A 23,262-nucleotide genomic window follows, 5' to 3' on the forward strand; every position below is an offset into this window, starting at 1 on the left:
TGGAGGGAGCCGTGCTCTCTGGGGGTAGAGACCTAACCCAGGGCGGCTTTTGTTCTTTGCCTGATCTCTTTTGCTTTATCAATTCTTATAGATCAAACAGCCAGACCGGGCGGAGAATTCGGCTTTGATTCATGCAGAGGCATTTTAGCTCTGATGGATGTATCCTTTCAGCAAAGGCAATAATCACCTTCCCCCACCCCCGTCACCCCGGCCCCATACAGCCCATGCTTTCCTTGAGCTATGGCTCAGCTGAGCCTCCCCCTGTGAGAGCTTGCAAATAAATATTGGCCACAAACATCAGTAAATCATTTCCCCATGGTGTATGCAGGTCTTTGCCATGTACCCTCTCCCTGCAGGGGAAATCTGGAGTCAGGAGCTCTCTGCTGAAAGCTGGGTGCCACAGGCCCTTCCCTAGTTATTTTAAAACCTGTTCTATTAATTACACAGTCATCTTTTTCAGTGCGCTCCGGGCATTGTGGTTAACAAACATTGGCCCCAGTCCTGGACGTGCCACCCCGATTCCAGAGGATTATGTTAGGTTGAGCTATCCAGTGGCTCTTACTGAATCCCAACACTGCTTCTTCCCAGCCTTTTGCTCAGGCTGCTCAGCCTTGGCTTGCCTGTGAACTGGAAAGCCAAGCCCCCTGTGCTAAGTTTATTTCAAGAACAACGAAGAGGATCGGATTGCTGCTGGCCACTCCCGCCCTGGTTGATGGCAAAGGAAAGAAAGGCAATGTGTCACTGCTGAATCCCAGGCGCACGCCTGGCAAACTCTTCTTCCTTTGGTGTGTACCTCTTCTATTTAGATGGATGGCACAGGCCTCCAACTGTTAACAAGACAACGCTGGGAATGCATTGCTGGCCACTGTACAACAAGAGAGCTCCTTGATGAAAACATAAATTCTCCCCGCTGCATGCACTTGCGCTGTCTTTCTGTTCCGGGCCTTGGAATAACTCAGGGACAGTGCCAGATCATTACAGATTGCAGCAAATGAATAAAAATGACCCGCAGCCACTCTTTGCAGCTTTCCTGTCACGGAACCCCCTTGCAGTCTGAATGGACACAGAATGCAGGACACATGAAGGGTGCTGACACAACCACTTTTCCCATCCCAGTCCCATTTTTTTCAAGTTGGATTTTTTCCCATTCCCTACACTGCCCACCCCGTATACAGCGTGACCTGTGCTAGCCTTTAAAGACAGGCACATTCTCTTTCAGCCAGGCTTGAGGGCAGCCCCACACACTTACTCTTACTTCATTGTCAGGGGCTCTGCTTTCACAGGGGTTCAGTAGTCATGGTGCTGAAAGGAGGTGGCCCCAAGCAAAGAACAGAGCCTTGTGGAGAGGCCGCTAATGGGAGGGAGGGGCCCAATGGGGGCAATTACCATCTTTAAATTACCAAGCAATGCTGAGGGCTGGCTAGGGGAGTTGCAGCATGGTCCATGTGGCTCTGAGGGCCTATCTACTGATGGGTAACATTAAAGCCAGCACAGGGGTGCCTCTCAGTGCCACAAGCAAGTTCAGTAGCAGTGTAGACATGCCCATACTCCAGATGAGGATAATGTTCTATGCCACTCTCCCCCCCATGCAAGCAGCAGGGGCTCTAGACCACAGCATCTTTTGCTCCTCCCCAGAAATGGCTGCATTTCCATGGGGCCATGCATAAAATTGGCATGATAGCCTCATGAGCCTTTGCTCTGAAACCCTATGTAACTTTGCTGCTTGTTGGTCCTCATTTATTGTTACTATAACACAGTAACAGCTTCACACACCCTGGCTCTGAGCAAGGAATTCCTTATACTTCTTTGCCTTCCCCATGGCAGTAGGATACCTTTAGCATGGCAATTTTCACATGGGGGGGAGGAATTTAGTGAGGCTAAGCCATTCCCAAAATTGCCTCCTGCTCCTAGGAAGTCCAAAATTAGCTGCTACTAACATTTAAGCCTTAACTACACCTGCAGCTCAAGTCTAATGGACGACTATCCCTGAAAGAATTTAAGCACCTCTGGAAACTGCTTGTTAAGTACAAGGTACACGTGAGCTGTCAGTAACCCATTTGCTCAGCAAGTGCTGAATTTTTAAATCCGTGGATGCAGCCACTATGAAATTAAAATATTGTGGGGGACAGACCACACCAACAGCTCTGAAGCTTAGCAGCTAAAATGTCTGCCTTATCATTCAGAAGTAGGGCACTCAAATATTGAATAGGAAGGTCTTATCAAGGTTTCTGATTGTTAAAAACAGGTCTGCCAAGGACTAAGTGCTCAAGGTGTTCTTATGGCAGCTACTAAGGAATAGGCTAGAGAAGGTGGTAGGTCCCAGTCCTGCACATATATAAACAGGCGTAGTCCTACGGTTCAACGGCACTTTGGTTGCTCAAATGTAGAAGTGTATGTAGTATCAAGTATCAATGAGGATGGTGGGTATCCTTGAAGAGTACAAGCACTTGGGGCCACAAATTGGTGACTCGGGCTATTATCCACCATGGGTTTCTGTGAAAAGCTATTGCCATAGTTCATAGCAGCCAGTCATGTTGCGCAGGATAATGCCATCAATGGAAAGTCTATTCTCCAAGGCAAATACAGGCTTTGGTTTTCTTCCCCACACGATGTAAACAACAGGGCTCCTCCTCCTCCCCACACACACACATTTCCCATAAGAGACTCTAGGGCAGAGTAAGGGACTCCAGAACTAGGACAGACTTTCTGGTACAGTCTGACTGTAAATTTAATCTATTGCACCTCATTAGATCTGTTTGGACTATAGAATTGTAGGACTGGAAGGAACATTGAGAGGTCCACAAGTCCAGTCCCCTGCACTTGTGGCAGGACCAAGCACCATCTAGATCGTCCCTGACAGATGTTTGTCTAACCTGCTCTTAAAATATCTCCAGTAATGGAGATTCCACAACCTCCCTGGGCAATTTATTCCAGTGCTTAGCCACCCTGACAGCAAGTTTTTCTTATGTCCATCCTAAACCTCTCTTGCCGCAAGTTAAGCCCATTGCTTCTTGTCCTATCATCAGAGACTAAGGAGAACAGTTTTTCTCTCTCCTCCCTTGTAACAATACTTTTTGATACTTGAAAGCTTTTATAATGCTTGCTCTCCGTCTTCTCTTTTTCTAAACAAACACTATTCTTTCTGCCTTCCCTTATAGGTCCTAAACAGCTGTTTTCCATGCTTGGTATTTACATGCTACAAACATTTGGTGGGGATTGGGATCTCGCAAGATAGTTTTTGGCCAAGCTAAACATACTGGGAGCACAAACGCTCAGTCAAGTCAATGGAGGGAGTCTTCCCACCCAGTGCTATAGAAAGAAGTTCTGCAACTACTCTTTTACTTGAGTCATTATGGGCGAGTTCTTTGTGCTGGCAGAGATACAGGCTCTTGTCTGAACAAGGAGAAGAATTCAAGGAAGATACATGAAAGGCCACCCCCAGAGCTAACATTCAAACCTGTTTGCCATTGAAGTGGAACTACAGGGCAGAGTTAGCAGAGGGTGATCACCGCTCATGTTGGTCTCTCTTACCTTATCTCCATGCACTAGGCCAGGCCAATGAGCATTAATGCCCATCTCTCACTACTCCCATCAGTGGGCCCTGCTCAGTCCAGGAGCAAGGATCTTCCAGCTGTTGTTTCTGGAAAATTGTCTTTTATATTAGTCTCCCTATCAGATCCTACACTGTTCCACCGTGCTAGTTCATTAGAGAAAAAGTGACATGCGTTGGCAAGTGGCCAATGTGCTCACTCAGAGCACAAGTTTGGGTCCCTGACGTTGTCTTAAAAGTAAGAAGCTAAATTCTGTCAAAATGGTTTCCAGGACATTTTCAGGATGGAGGAGAGAACGCATGCGGGATTCCTTGACGTGTCAGATTTCAGGAATGCAGTACAGAGAGCAGGTACGTCCGGCTGTGCTGTGAGGGGCCTGTTGGAAAGTTGAGGGCGGGGAAGGAAGGAATAGAAAAGAGCAGCAGTATTGTATGGGAGAGCTAGTGAGATCCTGCTCCTGGCACAATTTGCAAGTAATGCATGTCAAATAGACCAAACAATCACTGTCCATTCCCTGTGTAACCCAGCCAAAGAGAATGGTTCAAGATGAAGCCATTTCCCCTATGACTGGTCTTGCTTGGGTGGGTGCTGATGATGGATATTTGCCAAGAGTTGGGCAGGCCAATAAAGCTCCCAAAGAAAGAGTGAATTCCCATCTCGCTCCAAGAGGTTCTCTCTTTCCTGATCAGGGATGAAGCAAGGAGAAAGGAGCAAGGAAGTTTGAACAGCCACTGCCCTGCACCTATCCTAGCTCATTTATTCTCTCTCCAGGGCTATGACTGATTTCATAGGAGAAAGCTACATGGAAATACTTTTATTTAGTTTGCACTGACCTCTGCTGGCTAGACCAGGGCTGTAATTTTAAGCATGCAATCCAGTTTCTGTGGCATGATCGAATTTGTATGCACTAGGATATCCCAGAGGAAGTTCCTGCCCAACAAATCTGCATTAGAGATGCTTCCATTTAGCTAAATGGCTTCTTAAGTTGCATTAGCCAGTATAATATAATTTTTCCCTGATGAGGAACTCAAGGCAAAACCTAATTAATGGAAGCCCCAAGTCGGCCTTTTTTGCTCCCGCATAAAAGGAAGATATAACATAGCCTCAAGAGACTCAAATTCCTGATGTGTCACTGGAATGTAGCAAGAGGTTCTGAGTGCAGGGATCACAAATGTACCACTAATGTACCAAATAATCTATAGGGTTGATATTGCAATAAAGGCACGACTGTCTAAAATACAGAGGAAGGTTATGCCCGTGCCGATACTGATTGGATAAAGAGGAAATATTAGGGAAATTCAGTGTGTTGTATTTGCAAGGCAGTTTTTGAAGGGGAGACATCCCCACCTTGTCTCCTCCTATGCCATACAAACTAGGCTTGATTCTATTTTTCTCCAAGAAAACACTTCTCTAGCCCCCTGCCTGGGCTTTTCTTACTGGGAGAATACTAGGACCCAGGAATAGCAAACAAAGGCCAAATGAACCCCAAGAATGCTACTAAACACAGGTCCTGGTTAAGCACATGTTCAAACTGGAGGCCATCACTGTTCAGCAAAGCAAGAGCTTAATCTGAATTGAGGCCTGACTACTTAGATAAAAGGCCAGTTCCCCAGCTAGTGTAAACCAGCACAGCTCCATTGGCTTCAGTGTGGTTCTGCACCAGATAAGGAACTGGCCCCATCTCATTGGAAGCATCAACCTGATGAAGTGCTTTGAACGCTCAATGTTGTAATCATTTCCAACGAGTTAAAATGAAAAGCCAGACTCTTGAAACTTTAACAAAGCCAGCCAACAGGATCTGAGCCCAAAGGATAATGGTAGAGGGGGAAGGCAGCCCTTCTAGGACCAGCATGTGACTAAACTCATACATGCCTTTGCAATTAAAAGGTTCAGGGTATTTTGAAGGATGGGGAAGAGATTGACCGAGCTGGATTTCAGGGGCACGTACATGGCATACCCCAGGACTGTCCACTCCAAACTCCTGACCACTTACTGGTTTCAGATGTTGTGGTGAGATCTGCAGAAAGTGCCTGGAGTCTTGAGTGTAGATTTTAACAAGTCTAGGCTCCAGGAGATCCTGAGCATAGCTGGGTCCTGTGCTTCCAAGGCTTTTGTCTCGTCAGCGCATGCTATACATATCCACCACCTGCATTGGATTAACAAAGCAGGTGGAATTAGTTGCTTTACTATGGGGATTCTTGCTCAGACCTACAAAGTTCGGGTTATTTCCCAACCTGAAGCTGGGAAGGAATTCTGACTGGATTTTGTTTGAGAGGGACGTCAGGGAGGGAGTTACCATCACAAGGGGCATTAAGCAGGAATAGGTCACCCGGGAGGTGTATAAACTGAACATTCATAACTGCCCTAGTTCCCTGTCAATTCAGAGGATGGCTGCATTTTGCTTCCTCCTCTTGCTACCGTGTTGACTGCCCTTTGTGCCTTTTTGTTCATAGGCCTGGCTGTCAATGACCAGCTCTTCCATCTGATGGCTCTGAGGTACAGTGACTCCTCCATGAGAGTTTCCTTCCCTGATTTTGCATGCTGCATGATCCGGTTTGAAACTATGGCAAGTAAGTTGTGCTCCTGGCTAGGTAGGGGTCTGCGAGGGTCTCAGAACATGGGCTTACACTGCAGCAGCCAATATTACAACAGGAATGGGCAAATGCCAGCTGATCCAATCCAGCAGGGTATGCCCCTGGTAGGCCCCCACATCACCATACTTACATGCATCTCCATGGGTGCGGAGGATCACAGCTCCTATTGGACACAGATTGCCATTCCTGGCCAATGGGAGCTGAGATTGCCCATATCTGTGGAGGTGCAGTTAAATATAGAGGCAGAGGCCCACCAGGAGCTAACCCTTGTGAACCGCAACTGTTTTACTGACCTCCCCTGTATTACAATATCCTTAGTGCTACAGAATAAGGACAGAGCAACCTAATGGCCCATCGGGAATTAGTTGTCCTTGTTGGAGACACACAGAACCAGAGAGAGATGCCCATCTATAGTGAATGTGTAAAAAGAACAAACCTGCTACAACACAGGAGTTGGACTAGGTCAGTGTCCCTCTGCCTTTTGGGTACTTGAAACATCAATTTATCAGAGCCAGGATCAGATTCTCTAAAGGACAGCGAGAGAGTCCGTGCTGGGAGACAGCACCTAGCTGGATTGCTGAGGCTGCTATCCTTTGGAGACAGTGCCAGAAAAGAACATGCTTTCCAAGCACGCTCCATCGGAGCCCCATTGGCAAACACGGCACAAGTCATTGTGTGGCTTCAGCACTCTGGATCAGTGCTGCCCCAGCAGGCTCTGGGCCCTTAGTGGAGTGGAGAAGGAGTACAACACACACTGCTGTCTCTTTCTCCCACCCCGCTGGACTTCCCATTGCTGAGGGCATGCAGCCTGGCCCCTGTGGCCTTGTACTGGGGGAACCCCTGAAATAAATTGGGCCTTAAGGCTTTGATTGTCCTAGTCAGCATCTGCCCCCTCTAACCAGTGTTGCGCGCTATAGCCTGCAACAGAACTTGGGCTGAAGGGATTTGGAGAAACTCAAACTCTGTAGAGGGGAGGCGCACGTACAACAGCATGAGAGGTGGGAAGGGAAGGGGCACCCAACACCAGCAAAAGGGGCTTGTCATTAAGGTTAGGAGGAGCCCTGAGCACCAGCCACAAGCCTGAACTGCAGCTACTAGAGACCTGTTCTATGGGAGAATGCAAGCAGTTCCCATTGACTCCAGTGAGAGTTATGTGAAGCCTCTCCCAGCTCAACTGGTGTCCTGGGTCAGGATCCTCACAGTTAAATATACACCTCAGACCTATTGAGGCTCAATGGGCCGTACCCTCTATATACTTTTGAGCATCTGGGCTCTGTTGATACAGAACAGCGATTGGACACCTAGTGACACCTTATGATGCTTTCAGGCACCATTTTAAGGCTGGAGAATAGAATCAGCTCAGAGCTGAGAATCTCCCATTTTAACCCTTAATGAAAGCATGTATGCACTGGAACAACGACTTTAGAAACTCAACATTCCCAAGACAATTACCATCCTTCATTGTGGATAGAATCTCTTATGGCTACAAGTGCATTCATTTTTGCATTTTTAAAGTGGTTTCAGAAAAGCTTCTTGAACAGTCAGTGCTGGTATAAAGACCCTTCAATCCATTTTGGAAGGCTTTGCTAAAAGTTCCACTGGTATCTGTAAGAAGTATCTGAAAATGCACTCGAGTCTTTCCATTATTATTTTCCAGAAAGTTTAATACAATTTTTTCAAACCAGAAGAATATAACTGGGCCAAACTGGAATAAGAAACACTCCATCTTCATGATATGAATGTGGAAGGGAAGATAAAATTTGACCCATTACATTGTTACTCATACTGTCAAGATAACCAGAGTGATAAGACCTAAACAAAAGCAGCTTCTACTTTCAAACCCTACTTAAATGGTACTAGAGAAGGCACTAGTGACTCATTTTTGCCTAAAATAGAAAACAGTAACGCTACTAGGTGGATAAATAGGCCGGATCTACATTGCTACAACCATGTCAGGGAACCAGTTTACAGCATACTTATACCCTTCGCCTACCCTAGGTGTTGTAACTTGCTGCACCCAGTCTCAGCGCTGCTCAGGTTTGGCCCAGCTGCCCCTCTGTCATGATGATAGAGAAGGGATAGGCCAAGTTCGAAGGAGCAGTACTTCAGCCTCAGAAAAACCAGCCCCAGCCAGTCCCCCAGGGCAGGATCAGGGTCTCCAGGCATCTGGCTTTTGATCTGAATGCCCAGTTGAAAAGGGATCCTGGCAGCTCCAGTTGGCACTGCTGCCTGGACCATTACGATGTTCAGTGGGTGGCCCTGCAGGCACAAGGGCAGCAAACGGAACTTTCCTGGGTGGCCCTTCATGTGCCTAAGGGCTGCAGGAGCCTGGTGGCTGCTTATTGAGAGCCATGGTAAGAGCTTCTGGGACCTTGCATCCCAAACCCTTTACTATACCCCCAATCTCCTGCCCCAGCCCAGAGTCCCCTCCTGCACCCAAGCCTAGAGCCCCTTCTTGCACCCCAAGTCCCTCATCCCCTCCCACACCACAGCCCTCTTCCCCCAACCCTGTGAAAGTGAGTGTGGGTGAGGGAGAGCAAGTGATGGAGGGAGGGGAAAGGAGGGTTGGGAGGCATCAGAGAAGGGGTGGCACAGAAAGTTGGCAACCCCAGCCAGGAGCCCCCACTCAGGTATGAAGAGTTTACTTATTTAGTACTAGAAGATTTATCCCGCATTGCTCAAGTCCTTAACACAAATAATTTTTCTTTTTTGGAAAATAAAATGTAAATGCTGGATTTAAATTGTTGTTCTGGTGTGGGGCTGGGGATGAGGGGTTCAGTACGCAGGCTGCCTGGGAGAGAGAGAGGACTAATCCAGCTACAGCTCCAGAAGACACAGGCAGGGGAGGGATGCATGTCTCCCAGCTAAGGCAATTCCAGGTTCATCTGTCTTCTGTGCTCCCCAGCCAGAGTGAGGAATGCAACACACTGCACTTTGCCCATGCTCTCTGATGAAGGGGAACAGCCAGCAATATTCCCATACAAATAGGGGAGGGAGCATCAACACCCCTCCCTGCCACCCACCTTAAAGGAGGGGCTGGGGGAAGTCCCAGACAGTGGGGGAAATGCCTCCAGCAGCCCCATTTCACCTGCCTGGTGATTCTGTCTCTTTTCTGTATGATTTTAGGAGAAGAATCCCATTCCAGGCACATCCCATTTTCCTGGCACAACCAACTCCTCACTTTGTTTAAGTGATAAGAGGAAGCTGCATACCAAATTTGGTGGTTTAAGAGGAGTTCTTGAACAGGCAGACACACAGACAAACCCTCAAATATATAATAGACTTTTAACATTCATGTATATTACATATGGCAGGTATTAAATATTTAGAAAGCCATAATATTTTGCACTAAATCTATTTACTGGGTCACAACAGGCCATCAAAGTTTACAGGTGGATCTGGGACCCAGAAAAGGTTGAGAGCCACTGGACTAGATAACCGTTTGTGGTCCTTTCTAACTGTATCTTTCTATGGTCTTGGAACTTCCAACCAGCTTTGAGCTTTGCGACAGTCAAAGATGTTTAGATTAGATCTGGGCGGGAATCAGACATGTCATAGGAAATTCCAGGGTTTCAAAGTTTGTTCAGATTCAATATGGAAACAAACTGGCAACTATTTAAAAAAAAATCACAAAATCATTTTTCAGGTCAACTGAAATGTTCTACTTCAACTTCAATACACAATAAAGTTTAGAATCATAAAGCTGGAAGAGACCTCAGAAAGTCATCAAGTCCAGACCCCTGGACCAATCCCAAATAAATCAACCCAGCCAGGGCTTTGTCAAGCCAAGACAAACACTGGTAGGGATGGAGACTCCACTACTTCCCTAAGTAACCCATTCCAGTGCTTCACCACTCTCCTAGTGAAATAGTTTTTCCTAATATCCAACCTGGACCTCTCCCACCACAACTTGAGACCATTGCTCCTTGTTCTGCCATCTGTCACTACTGAGAACAGCCTCTCTCCATCCTTTTTGGAACCTCGCTTCAGGATGTTGAAGGCTGCTATCAAATCCCCCCTCACTCTTCGCTTCTGCAGACTAAACAGACCCAACTCCCTCAGCCTCTCCTCATAGGTCATGTGCTCCAGTCCCCTAATCATTTTGGTTGCCCTCCGCTGGACCCTCTCCAATGCATCCACGTCCTTTTTGTAGTGGGGGGGCCCAGAACTAGACACAATACTCCAGATGGGGCCTCACCAGAGCTGAATAAAGGGGAATAATGACATCTCTGGATCTGCTGGCAATGCTCCTCCTAATGCAGCCTAATATGTCATTAGCCTCCTTGGCTACAAGGGCACACTGTTGACTCATATCCAGCTTCTCATCCACTGTAACCCCGAGGTCCTTTTCTGCAGAACTACTACTTAGCCGGTTGGTCCCCAGCCTATAACAATGCTTGGGATTCTTTCGTCCCAAGTGCAGGACTCTGCACTTGTCCTTGTTGAACCTCATCAGATTTCTTGCAGCCCAATCCTCCAGTTTGTCTAAGTCACTCTGGATCCTATCTCTGCCCTCAAGCATATCTACCTCTCCCCCTAGCTTAGTGTCATCCGCAAACTTGCTGAGGGTGCAATCCATCCCCTCATCCAGGTCATTAATTAAGATATTGAACAAAAGCGGTCCAAGAACCAAACCTTGGGGCACTCCGCTAGAAACCAATCACCATCCTGACATCGAGCCGTTAATCACTACCCGCTGGGCCCGGCCTTCTAGCCATCTTTCTATCCATCTTATCGTCCATTTATCCAATCCACATTCCCTTAACTTGCTGGCAAGAATATTGTGGGAGACCATATCAAAAGCCTTGCTAAAGTCAAGGTATTTCACATCCACTGACTTTCCCATGTCCACGGAGCCAGTTACCTCATCATAGAAGCTAATCAGAGTGGTCAGGCACGACTTGCCCTTCATGAATCCATGTTGACTATTCCTGATCACTTTCCTCTCTTCCAAGTGCCACAAAATGGATTCCTTAAGGATCCCTTCCATGATTTTTTCCAGGAACCGAAGTAAGACTGACTGGCCTATAGTTCCCTGGATCGTCCTTCTTCCCTTTTTTGAAGATGGGCACTACATTTGCCTTTTTCCAATCATCCGGGATTTCTCCCGATCCTCACGACTTTTCAAAGATAATGGCCAAAGGCTCCTCAATGACATTTGCCAACTCCCTCAGTAACCTCGGATGCATTAAGTCCGGATCCATGGATTTGTGTACATTTAGCTTTTCTAAATAGTTCCTAACCTGTTCTTTACCCACCAAGGGCTGTCCATCTTAGCACATTAGTCCGGGAGCTGACCTTGTCCGTGAACACAGAGGCAAAGAAAACATTGAATGCTTCAGCTTTCCCCCAATCATCTGTCACTAGGTTACCTCCTGCATCCGGTATGGGCCCCTCACCCGCTCTGATCACCTTCTTCTTGTTAACATGCCTGTAGAAACCTTTCTTGTTATCCTTCACATCCTTAGCCAGTCACAATTCCATTTGTGCTTTCACCTTCCTGATAGCCCCCTGGCATTCTCGAGCTATACATTTAAACCCCTCCCTGGTCATTTGTCCAAGTTTCCGCTTTTTGTAAGCTTCCTTTTTGTGCTTAAGTTCAGTCTCCTACCATGTTTGCCTCTCTTGCTATGCCTGCAGTAAGGCTTCTTTAAAATACTGCCAGCTGTCCTGGATTCCTTTCCCCTTCATGCTAGCAACCCAGGGGATTCTGCCCATCAGGTCTCTGAGCGAGTCAAAATCTGCTTTTCTGAAGTCCAAGGTGTGTTTTTTACTACTCTCTTTTCTTCCTTTGGTCAGGATCCTGAAATCTACCATCTCATGATCACTGCTTCCAAGGTTGTCACCTACCTCTACTTCCCCTATTAGTTCCTCCCTGTTTGTGAGCAGAAGGTCAAGCTGCGCACGGCTCCTGGTCGTTTCAAAATGAACAATCAGTATTGCCTTTCAGCCTTATAGAAAGGTTGCCTTTTGATCTTTTTCTCAAAACAAAATTTCACCAACATCATATTCCCATGAAACAATTAGATTTTGATGAATCAACATTTTCCTACAACCAAATGTTTTGTGGAAAAGTTTTGATCACCTTTAGTTTGACAACTACGTGAATACAGACAGCCCCTGCAGTTACTAGTTGATGAGAATAGTGATAGAAATGTAGCCGTGTTAGTCTGGTATAGCTGAAACAAAATACAGTTCTATGTAGCACTTTAAGGACTAACAGGATGGTTTATTAGATGATGAGCTTTCCTCAGATCAAAAAAAAAATTTTTTTTATTTTTTTATCTGAGGAGGTGGGTCTGGCCCACGAAAGCTCATCATCTAATAAACCATCTTCTTAGTCTTTAAAGTGCTACATAGAACTGTATTTTGTTTTAGTTGATGAGAAGTTTGCAATATTAGCTAGGAGCCCATATTCAGGTATGGAGAGGTATGAGTTGCTTTCAGGAACACAGTGATCACCAGGTGCTAATGAATAGGCAAGGAGAATGGGGGAAAATCTTCTCTTTCATCACACAGGGAGTTGTATTATGTAGATGTCACAATTAGTGTGTCTAAATAGCAAATGAGAAATATCAGCACAGTATAGGCACCTATATAAGACACAGCCCCAAATATCAGAACATCCAGTCTTCCTATTTGCACCTCCCAGTGAATGTTCAGACATTAGCTAATGTGGGAAACCGAACACTCAGCTAAGTAAAACTAGACTGTTCCACAAGGGAAACAAATTTGTTCTTATGTGTTACAAGTTCCTCCCACCGCTCCTCCTATTGAAGTGAGGCTGTCTTTGTTCTCCCCAGGTGTATTTCGTAATTTATCAAAGGATGGAAAGATTTCCTTTTCTGCAACAGAGGTGAGCAACTCTCATTGTGTTTGTGCCCTTTGCTACCTTCAGGGATTCTTGTTCTCTTCAGAGCCTACGTGGAATCCTTAATAGAGCCTTCAGAAAAGCTAACACAAAGGGGCTGTGTCTAGACTGCATCCCTTTTCCGTAAAAGGGATGCAAATTAGACACATCGCAATTGCAAATGAAGCGGGGATTTAAATCCCCCCCTCTTCATTTGCATAAACATGGCTGCCGCTTTTTTCCAGCTCGGAGCTTTGCCGGAAAAAAGCGCCAGTCTAGACGGGGATCTTTCGGAAAATAAAGCCTTTTCTGAAAGATCCCTTAGTCCTCTTAAAAAAAGCAATTGCGATGTGTCTAATTTGCATCCCTTTTACGGAAAAGGGATGCAGTCTAGATACAGCCGGGGTGTGATAAACCTTCTTCACGGTGGTAACTGTACAGTAAGGGGGAAATCCTGGCCCCTTTGAAAGTTCATGGCAAGTCTCCCATTGGCTGCAGTGGAGCCAGGGTTTCACTCTACAGCTGTATCTTAGGCTACATCTACACTACACCCCTCTGTCAGCAGAGGGATGTAAATGAAGCACTTTGAAAGTGCAAATGAAGTGGGGATTTAAATATCCCACGCTTCATTTGCATAATCACATCATGGCACTGTTTCGAACAAGCCGTGTCAAAAGTGAAATCTCTGCCAACAGAGGGGTGCAGTGTAGACACGGCCTTACAGTGCACTTCTAGGTGTGGCAGTAGCACGTAGACATACATGAGCTAAGCTTTGATCTAGCTAACTTGCGTACCATCAATAGTGAAGCCACAGCAGCATGGGCTAGAACAGGGGTGGGCAATCATTTTCGCAGCAGGGGCCACTTAATGAATTTTATTATGTGGTCAGCTCCACCCCCTGGAAGGGGCCGTGCCTAGAGCTGGGATAGGGACTGGCCTCACCCCAGTGTTGTCTAGGGGCCAGAAGCTTTGAAGTAAAAACACAGCAAAAGGCTTGCAGCTCCCAGCCCTGCCACTGCCAGGCTGCCTGGCAGCCACTCAGGATTGCTGAGGCGATTTCATGGGCTCACGGCCATGGCTCCTGCTGGAGCAGCACCGTGACTGGGAGCCGGGAGCCATTTAAGGATCCTGCTGCCTGAGCCACTGCCTGGAAATTCAGTGGCATGGGCAGCAGGATATAAATAGAAAGCAGCCAGATGCAGTCAGCAGGCTGGATCAAAGTGTTAGGCGGATTGGATCTGATCCATCTTGTCCAGCCCTGGGCTACAGGTACGTACTTGGGGCTCTAGGCAGCCCCTGCTGAAGTGCGTGTGGCCATGGCTTCACTGCAATTGGTACCTGAGCTTCAGTCAGATGTGTGATTGCGATGCTGGCACACACTAGATTAAAGCACACGTGAGACTTACGTGGCAACTCCCTGCTTCCTGACACCCCCGATCTTTCTTCCTACAGCAGAAACAGCACAGCTCTATTAACTTAAATGGAGCTGGGCAGACTAACAGCTGTGGGTCTGGCCTTATATCTATAGTGGTTTCCCCTCTCCCGGAGACCAGTCTGTCATGGATGCAACTCCAGTGGGGTTACATGGGGTTCCCCATGCAGTCAAGGCATGCCCTCTTTTCCCAGTGTTCATTGGTTATCACAGAAGCATGACAGTGACTGGGTTTAAAGAAAGAAACAGACGACAAATGGGCACCTTTGCTCTTTAAAGCCCAGTAGCTTGCTGATGTGGGCTGTATCAAATAGGGAAGTTAACTAGCAGTTAATTGACTAACCAAGTGGATGGAATTTCCATTGACTACTAGATTAGCTGAAGGGGGGTGTGCTCCCACTGCAGCCCTGCACTTTAAAACCCCATTGGCCTCTTACTATGTTTAAAGTGCAGAGCTGCAGCGTCCCGGGGGCCGTACATGCTGGGACCATTCAGTCCGGTGGGCTCTTAGTACATTTAAAGTGCATAGGTGCAGCAGAGTTAGCTCCTGGGGGCAGCACAAGCTGGGACTGAACCAGTTCTGGCTCGTGCTGCCCCCTGGGACCTTTTGGCTCTGCCTCCCCTGCCCCCCACCCTGCACTGTGGAGACAGTGCTGGGGGGAGCCAACTTTTAAGCCAGCTCCTACCAGCACCAGCTCCTGCTTCCCCCACCTTGCTGCCTCTGATACAGAAGCAGTGAGGGATGGGAGGAGACAGTAAGTAGTTGAGTAGTTACTCAACTACCTGATAAGCTTATGCTTATCGGATAGTCAGCTACTCAACTAGTTGCTTACACCCCTAGTGTCACACTTACCTCATCTTAAAAGTACCGCCATATGCTACATAATGATCCAGAACACTCCAACTTCCCAGAGCTTTTGGAATGATTACTGTAATATTTTTTTATGAAGTTGCCCAAATCTCATTTGGACTGATCCCTAAAAGCCACTTGGCACCAATTTAGGTAGCTCAGTAGCATGGCTCTGAGTTCATTACATCTTCCCTGCACAGTACAAATGACTAATAAGAGTGCCTCAGCAGGGGTTCACTGTGTGGGCTGCAAGATGATCACATGTTAGAGACTATGTATGCTCTCATTACCAATCGCACAGACACCTCCCCTTCCACTTGTCATCACCCCCCATCCTCAGCAATTACTGACATAGAAGAGTAACATTAGGAAAGTGTTTAGTGCAATTTAGCAGCCGGAAACAAGGAAAATGTGCCAACACTGTGCTACCAACCTCTTTCCCGTAGACCACGGCATGAGAATTGCTGTACTCTGGTATTTAAGTGCTAAGTTATTTATGCATCTGCTACTTTGATTTACGGTAACTATATAAATGCTTTTTCTTCATTCTCCCAGTGGATGATTATTACCATGTATTGCTAAGATGGCGATATGGGCCTACATTGCTGGTAAGGAGTCACCTCCATCCTGTCCAAATACTGAGGAGAAATGTTCCTTGGGTGCCGTGACACTCCCATTCTAAAACACGGTCAAACAGCCGCACCCACCCGCAGTGGGACACAGGGGCTGTGACCATACGCAATAGGTAAGAGGCAAAACAGGCAGCAGTCTGGGCTAATGTTTAGATAAAAGGGACTAGGAAGAAGCAGAAGGCCCCTGAGTTCTTGTTGCAGCTGAGCTACTGACTCGCTGTATGACCTCTGTCACTTGACTTCTTTATCAACCCAGCTGGAAAGTTGAGTTAAAAAAACTTTGCTGCAACCCAGAAGCTGCATCTGATATGGAATTATAACCCCCCAAAAATCTGATGTTTAAAAAGAAACTGTGATGAGATTCCTCCTGCCTCTCTCTCTTACTGGAGGCAGTTAGGATGCACACAGTGTACTTTGAGCTCAGGACCTTCATGTATTTGCCACTTGGTTTTTGTCTGTGTTTGCTGCTAAGGACTCGGAACTATGGCTTACATGGGCCTTAGCTTGTGCTATTGTGTTCAGGGTGCACAGTTGATCCAGACATTTACCCATGGAGGAGTGCTGTGTCCTACCAGTGTGGGTCCTGATGCTGCTTGATACTGAACAGTTTTTCGGAAGAGCCAAGAGCTTTTGTCTCACACTGCAGGCAATGGGAATTGAGGGCACCTTGCAGGAATAGATCCTGGGCTTGCACTTTATTAAAGGCCACACTTCCAAACAAAGAGCTACAGGGTGCACAGTGGGCCAAGTTCTGCCCAGCAGCCTCTACAAGCAGCCACACAGAACTGAGGCTTGGATGGTTCCTAAGCACAACCTGCCCCACCCCTCACCAGCTCTCCTGTTAGCACAGATGGAAGATCTGTGTGGCAGAGATTCAGCTACTGCCTCTGCTGGCCATGCCAGATCCTCTCCTTTCCCCTGTATAGGGAACGCACATGGAGCAGGGCTCTGTGCTCCTTGTTGAAGAGCAGAACCACACCAATCACAGAAGAGGTGGTTCAAATTATTACCTCTTACTGTTAGTTGGCATGTGCCAAGCCCCGGTCTGCACATTCACATGGGCACTTCTATACAAAATCAACTCAAAGGTGGATGTGTAGAGCATGTATTGGCCTGCGCCAGCCTGTTAGAACATCTGGCCTTTCTAAGTTTCCTGGATGACAGCCCCAGCTGAGGCACCAGCCCTCGGCTGGAACATGATGTCTTGATGCAATGAAGCTGCACTCTGGTGATATTCACATAGCAAGAGGATGGCGTTTTCGTATAGCTTGAATACATTGCATCACAACATAGCCTCATGTAACCATCACGCCAGTATAATATGAGGACCTTGTCTTGGGGGAATTAAGTTGGTTATCAATTACAATTGATGTGCCAAGTTACTCTTTGCTATCCATGAATCATTCATCAACTGATCTCAACCCTTGAAAATATCATTAATTAAAATTTTCACCTAATATGGTGAATGAAATTCCACTTATGGGATTTTCATGAACTGTTCTCTTTGGTGACTCATAGCATATGACTGGTCACGTAGGTTATGTGCGTGCGCGCGCACACACACACACACACACACACACACTCTCTCTCTCTCTCTCTCTCTTCTGATCCTCACTTAGAGTGAACTGTTTAAGCCCCAGAGAGGAACCAATATTGAGCTAAGGCTGCAGGCTAATGCACTGCAAAGTGCTGGCATTTGTGTCACTATGGGAATTTGTGAACATGTGCTCAGATCCCTACTTGTCATCCCATGCCTTGTAACCACCACACAGGATGCCACAGAACATAGCAAATGGCACTGAGCATGCTGTCTTGTAAAAATGGTCACGGATGGTTTGCTGTATTATGGTTACATAAGGAGCCCCCAGTCATGAGTGGGCCCCTACCCTGCTTTGTAGTGCTGTACAATTTAACCTGAGTGCCAGTTGGAGAGGACAGTCTGTATGTAGCCAGCTATGCTGAGAGAAAAGTTTAAAGCTGAGGGTTCCCACAACACATTGTTGGTGGCTTCAGCATGTGACCCTCACCCCCAATGCTTGCTTGTGGCCAAACTGACACTTTGTCCTAAAATCCTTGATTAAGAAAAACAAAGAACTATACACGGCCAAATCACTGCCATATATTCAGTCCTTTTTGTAGCCTCAATGAAACTATTGTACAGTTGTCTCTATCCTTTATAGACCTAAACAGAATAGAAACACAGATAAGGTGCTTTACTTTGCATGTTTTTGTCTTTTGTTGTTTCTTTTGCTTTGTTGGGTGCTTTTTAAAAAAAAAAAAAAAAAAAAAAAAAAAAGACTTCCGAGCTAGCAAGTCTGTTGCTGTGAGACGTGATATTAACACAGATGCAAGTATCATGTTTCACAGCAACAAACTTATTCAGCCCTGGCAAGCCTGGGGAGAAATTAAGCCCTTACTGAGTAGTGAAGCAGCAAGGGATGGAGTGTGTGTTGGGGGGGATGGCGCCCTAGGGCCTGAGTCTACTGCCTACTAACCAAGGGTATGTCTACACTAGAAAGTTAGTTCGAACTAACGGACGTTAGTTCGAACTAACTTTCCTATGCGCTACACTAGCGCTCCGTTAGTTCGAACTTAATTCGAACTAACGGAGCGCTTAGTTCGAACTAGGTAAACCTCATTTTACGAGGACTAACGCCTAGTTCGAACTAGCTAGTTCGAACTAAGGGCTGTGTAGCCCTTTAGTTCGAACTAGTGGGAGGCTAAGGCTTCCCAGGTTTCCCTGGTGGCCACTCTGGCCAACACCAGGGAAACTCTATTGCCCCCCTCCCGGCCCCGGAGCCCTTAAAGGGCCACGGGCTGGCTACTCACTTTGTGCCAGTTGCAAGGCTGCCAGCACCCGTGCCTGCACAGCCTGCACCTGCCACACCATGAGCCAGCCATCCGAGGGCTCCCAGCCCTCCACTGCTCCCCACGACCAGCCTGGCGGCTCCCGGGAGCCTGCCCGGGGGCGCACAAGGCGGGCGCCCGCCTGGTCAAGTGCGGAGATCGTGGACCTCATCGAGGTTTGGGGGGAAGCCTCAAATGTCCACGATCTCCGCACTAGCCACCGGAACGCGGCCGTCTATGGACGCATGGCTGCCAGCCTGGCCGCCAGGGGCCACCAGCGCAGCCGGGAGCAGGTGCGCTGCAAGATTAAAGACTTGCGGCAGTCCTACTCCCGGGCCTGCCTGCCAGGGGCTGACCCGGAGGCCTGCCCCCACTTCCATGCCCTGGACCGCCTCCTGGGGGCTCATGCCGTCCCTGCCCCCCGGGACGTGATTGACCCCGGGGCAGAGGGACCGCTCCTGGACACCGAGGAGGAGCAAGAGGGCTCTGAGAGCCAGGAGCCTGCTGCCAGCCTTCCCAGGACCCGGGACCCCCGAGGCACCCCACAGAGCCGCTCGCCTGCATCATCAGAGGCCGGGGAGGCGTCCACCTGTGAGTACCCTCGTGTTCCCCTTATGTGTACGGGGGGCTGGGGCGAGAGGGAGCCCCGGGACCGTGCGCCTGGGCCTTGCCCACCACGGAGCAGCAGCTGGGGATCCTGCAGGGGCCCTGGCCTTGCAGAGGGGAGCTGGGTTTCACACACCTGGGCCCCTGGGGTAATTGACCGCTGGTCTTCTTGCACCACAGCTGCAGCACCGGGGACTGCAGGGCGCACCACACCGCCTGCAGCAGCCGCCCGCGCCCGGGCAAGCAGGACAGCCAGGAACCAGGAGGACTACCAGAGGCGGCATCTCCGGTTCCTGGACCGACAGCTCCGTCTCCAGGACCACTGGGTCCAGGAGGACCTCAGGCTGCGCCAGAGGAGTCTGGAGGCCCTGGAGGAGCAGGGCCGTGCCCTGCGAGGCCACCTCCAGAGCCTGCTGGACCGCTTTCCATTTCCTCCTCCCCCTGCTCCCCCTCTTGCTCCCCCTCTTGCTCCCCCTGCTCCCCCTCTTGCTCCCCCTCTTGCTCCCCCTGCTCCCCCTCTTGCTCCCCCTCTTGCTCCCCCTGCTCCTCCTGCTCCTCCTGCTTCCGCTCCTGCTTCCTCCACACCCCCTGTCCTCTCTGCCCCCCCCTCCACAACCATTCCCCACCGACGCCCCCGGACCCGCAGTGTGGCGAGACGGGAGAGGCACCCAGACTCCCACCCCTGAGCTTTCCTTTCCCTTCCTCCCTTCCCTCCCCTCCCCTTCCAGCTCCCTCGTCCCAGGTTTCCCCCTCCCTTCTCCCACCTTCATTCCTCCCTCCCCCACCCCAGTTCTGTGAAATAAACAGACGTTTTTGTTGGAAAAACAGGTGTCTTTATTTGACAGTAGGTAGGGAGGGGAAAGGGGAAGGGGGGGGTAGGGTGGAAGAAGGCCCCGGTGGGGCATGCAGGGAGAGGTCAGTCCTCCTCCTCCTCCACCTGGAAGCTCTCCCGCAGGGCTTCCCGGATCCGGATGGCCCCCCGCTGGGCTTCCCGGACGGCGGCGGTGCGGGGCTGACCGTAGTGTCCAGCCATGCGGTCAGCCTCAGCCATCCAGGCTGGCAAGAAAGCCTCCCCCTTCCGCTCACACAAATTGTGGAGCACACAACATGCCGCCACCACGGGAGGGATGTTGTGCTCGGCCAGGTCCAGACGGGTGAGGAGGCATCGAAAGCGGGCTTTCAGTCGCCCGAAGGCCCCCTCCACCACGATGCGGGCCCTGCTCAGCCTGTTATTGAAGGCCTGGCGGGAGGGATTGAGGTGTCCCGTGTAGGGCTTCATGAGCCAGGGCTGCAGTGGGTAGGCGGCATCCCCCACCAGGCAGACGGGCATGTCCACGTCCCCGACCCTGATGTGGCGGTCGGGGAAGAAGGTCCCGTCCTGCAGCCGCTGGCACACGGAGGAGTTCCGGTACACCCGGGCGTCGTGTGCTTTGCCGGACCAGCCCACATTTATGTCCGTCAACTGTCCCCGGTGGTCACATACGGCCTGCAGGATGACGGAGAAGTACCCCTTGCGGTTCACGTACCGGGACGCCTGGTGTTCCGGGGCACGGATGGGGATGTGCGTCCCGTCGATGGCCCCCCCGCAGTTGGGGAAGCCGAGGGCGCCGAATCCCCGGATGACGGCATCCGGGTTGGCGAGGCGGACCACCCTGCGGAGCAGCACCCGGTTGATGGCCTTGACCACCTGCGGAGAGAGACACAGCAAAGCGTCAATCAGTGGGGCGCCCGGGTGGCTGGGAGCGTGCGTGCCCTGGCAGTGCCCCGCGCCCCACTCCCGGAAGCAACCCCCCTGGCGGCGTGTAGTACGGCCGGGACAGCCCGACCCCTCCGGTGCGGGGCGCTTTCGCCTCCTCCCGCCCCCCCCTTTGTCCCTGGGGCGGCCCATCCCCTCCTCGCAGCCCCCCTCCCCCCCGGCTCGGTGGCCGACGAGCGCCGTACCTGCATGAGCACCGCTCCGACAGTGGATCTCCCCACGCCGAACTGGTTCCCGACGGATCGGTAGCTGTCCGGCGTGGAGAGCTTCCAGAGGGCGATGGCCACCCGCTTCTGGAGGGGGATGGCGGGCCTCATGCGAGTGTCCCTTCTTTGCAGGGCAGGGGCGAGCCACTCGCAGAGCTCCAGGAAGGTGTCCCTCCTCATCCTAAAGTTCTGGGTCCACTGTCGGTCGTCCCAGCGCTCCAGGACGATGCGGTCCCACCAGTCGCTGCTGGTGTCCAGACGCCAGATGCGGCGGGGCACGCCGGTGCCGGGGCGCCGCCGCGGCTCCTCCACGGCCCCCAGGGCGGCCAGGCGGAGAGGCAGGGGGCTGACGTTCCCCAGGTGGTGCCAGGCAGCCTCGAGCCATTGCTGGCAGGCTTGCAGTAGCAAGTCCAGAACGTGCACCAGAAGGTGCAGGGCGAGCCGTGGCTCCATGTTGCCACCTGCGGCAGTCCCCCCCGAAGGGAAGCACCGACACAGACGGGCACAGAGACCGACGCTTTGCTGTCCCTCGGCGAGGTTGGCAAGCAAGCAGGAAAAGCTGAGAACCGGCTGTCCAGGGGGGGTCCCTTTAAGCACGAGCCTCAGATAGCCTCAGACAGCAGCCACACAAAGCAACTGCTGACCTGATGCCCTGCCAGAACCGGTTTCAGCTGCCCTTAAATGCCCCCCTGCGTCCAATCAGTGTGGACGCGCTAGTTCGAACTAGCAAAACGCTAGTTCGAACTAGTTTTTAGTTCTAGATGCGCTAGTTCGAACTAGCTTAGTTCGAATTAACTAATTCGAACTAAGTTAGTTCGAACTAGCGCTGTAGTGTAGACGTACCCCAAGAGCTGAAGCCCAACCCCACTGTCCCCAGGTAAATGGGAAACTCACTAGCTGCCTACTCTTCCAGCATGTGTCTATCCAGAGTGGGACAGGGTCCATCCCCTGCTGAGGACCCCGGGAAGGGGCCACTGCTTTACTTGCCCTCCCCCGTCACTTCCCAGAAGTCTGTGGCCTCAGGAAAAGGCCCCGATGAACACATCTGAGATAAGCTGGTTTAGAGACACCCCGTGGATGACCATGGGAGAAGAGAATGGTGCCTAAGTGCCACAGAAATTGAAAGGTGATTCTGAGTGTGATTCTTGTGCGCGTGTTTTCTCAGCAGGCTTTGCTGTATTGCAATGCTCTATGAAGGGGAGACAAATAGAACTATGGGGTTTTTTAATTGTTTTCATAAGGCTTAAGAAATTACCCTCTGGCTGCCTATGTCCTCTAAGAGGCCTTTCCTCCCCACTCTGCGCAGCTTATATGCTTCTTGATGCGATGAAGCCTAAGTGCCTTTCATACAAGAATAAACGTGGCATTCAGCAAGCCAAGCAGTGCTGGTTGATGAGCTGGGATTTCTTGGACCAATAACACATGGCTACCGGTATTTGTGTTTCTGGACAAGGACTCCTCCTTTGGCAAGCTGGACTTCATCTGAAGAAGTAGGGAAGCCCATGGAAGAAGACAATAAAGCCTTAGGAAGAATAGATTTGCTCCCATTTTATTCCTGTATAAGGGATGTTTGGAAGTATTGTCTGTGAGCGATCTCCCAGCCTCATGCAGAACAGCATTCCTGATCAGCCTCACAAGCTGGCGTAAATCAGGATTAACTCCATGTACACTACTGTAAAGCAATTATAAATAATTACTGACTCAGGTCCTATATTTTTAAAGAGAGTTCCTGGATTAATATGTTTGTGTATAAGCAGAATATTACTGGATCTTTGTTATACTTTTGCTGTGAGGAAATGCAAAATAAAAACAGGACTTTTAAAAAAAATGAGTTTCTTTAAATACGTTTAAGTGTCCAAAATGATCAGAATGGAGCAGTATTTGTTGCCAAAACAAAAAGGCAGGTTGGAAATAGTCAACAACATTGAACCCCCTTTC

General features: G+C 49.6%; 2 protein-coding genes across 2 annotated transcripts in view; both read left to right on the forward strand.

Moving 5' to 3' along the window:
- Nucleotides 1-22,935, forward strand: part of CAPN13 (calpain 13) — a 94,678-nt gene extending 71,743 nt beyond the window's left edge. Inside the window, exons 17-23 of the mRNA XM_089777171.1 lie at nucleotides 92-159; nucleotides 1,963-2,031; nucleotides 3,823-3,901; nucleotides 6,005-6,121; nucleotides 12,949-13,001; nucleotides 15,833-15,885; nucleotides 22,631-22,935. Of these exons, the coding sequence (XP_089633297.1) occupies nucleotides 92-159; nucleotides 1,963-2,031; nucleotides 3,823-3,901; nucleotides 6,005-6,121; nucleotides 12,949-13,001; nucleotides 15,833-15,859 (413 nt within the window). The 3' untranslated portion in view covers nucleotides 15,860-15,885; nucleotides 22,631-22,935. The remainder of the gene's footprint in view (nucleotides 1-91; nucleotides 160-1,962; nucleotides 2,032-3,822; nucleotides 3,902-6,004; nucleotides 6,122-12,948; nucleotides 13,002-15,832; nucleotides 15,886-22,630) is intronic.
- LOC149525179 (uncharacterized) lies at nucleotides 18,479-20,172 on the forward strand. The gene is made up of 2 exons (XM_089777482.1): nucleotides 18,479-19,347; nucleotides 19,543-20,172. The coding sequence occupies exons 1-2, from the start codon at nucleotides 18,798-18,800 to the stop codon at nucleotides 20,046-20,048; spliced, it is 1,056 nt and encodes a 351-aa protein (XP_089633608.1). The 5' UTR covers nucleotides 18,479-18,797; the 3' UTR covers nucleotides 20,049-20,172.
- Nucleotides 22,936-23,262: the final 327 nt, after the last annotated feature.

Source organism: Pelodiscus sinensis, chromosome 3 (assembly GCF_052426305.1).
Source record: "Pelodiscus sinensis isolate ZL-2025 chromosome 3, ASM5242630v1, whole genome shotgun sequence".
NCBI classification, from domain to species: domain Eukaryota; kingdom Metazoa; phylum Chordata; order Testudines; family Trionychidae; genus Pelodiscus; species Pelodiscus sinensis.

Excerpts from the sequence above, each read along its gene's own strand:
- LOC149525179 (XM_089777482.1), top strand. The coding sequence starts at position 18,798 with ATGAGCCAGCCATCCGAGGGCTCCCAGCCCTCCACTGCTCCCCACGAC. Across the intron at positions 19,348-19,542 it reads GGCCGGGGAGGCGTCCACCT|CTGCAGCACCGGGGACTGCA; the intron begins GTGAGTACCCTC and ends CTTGCACCACAG.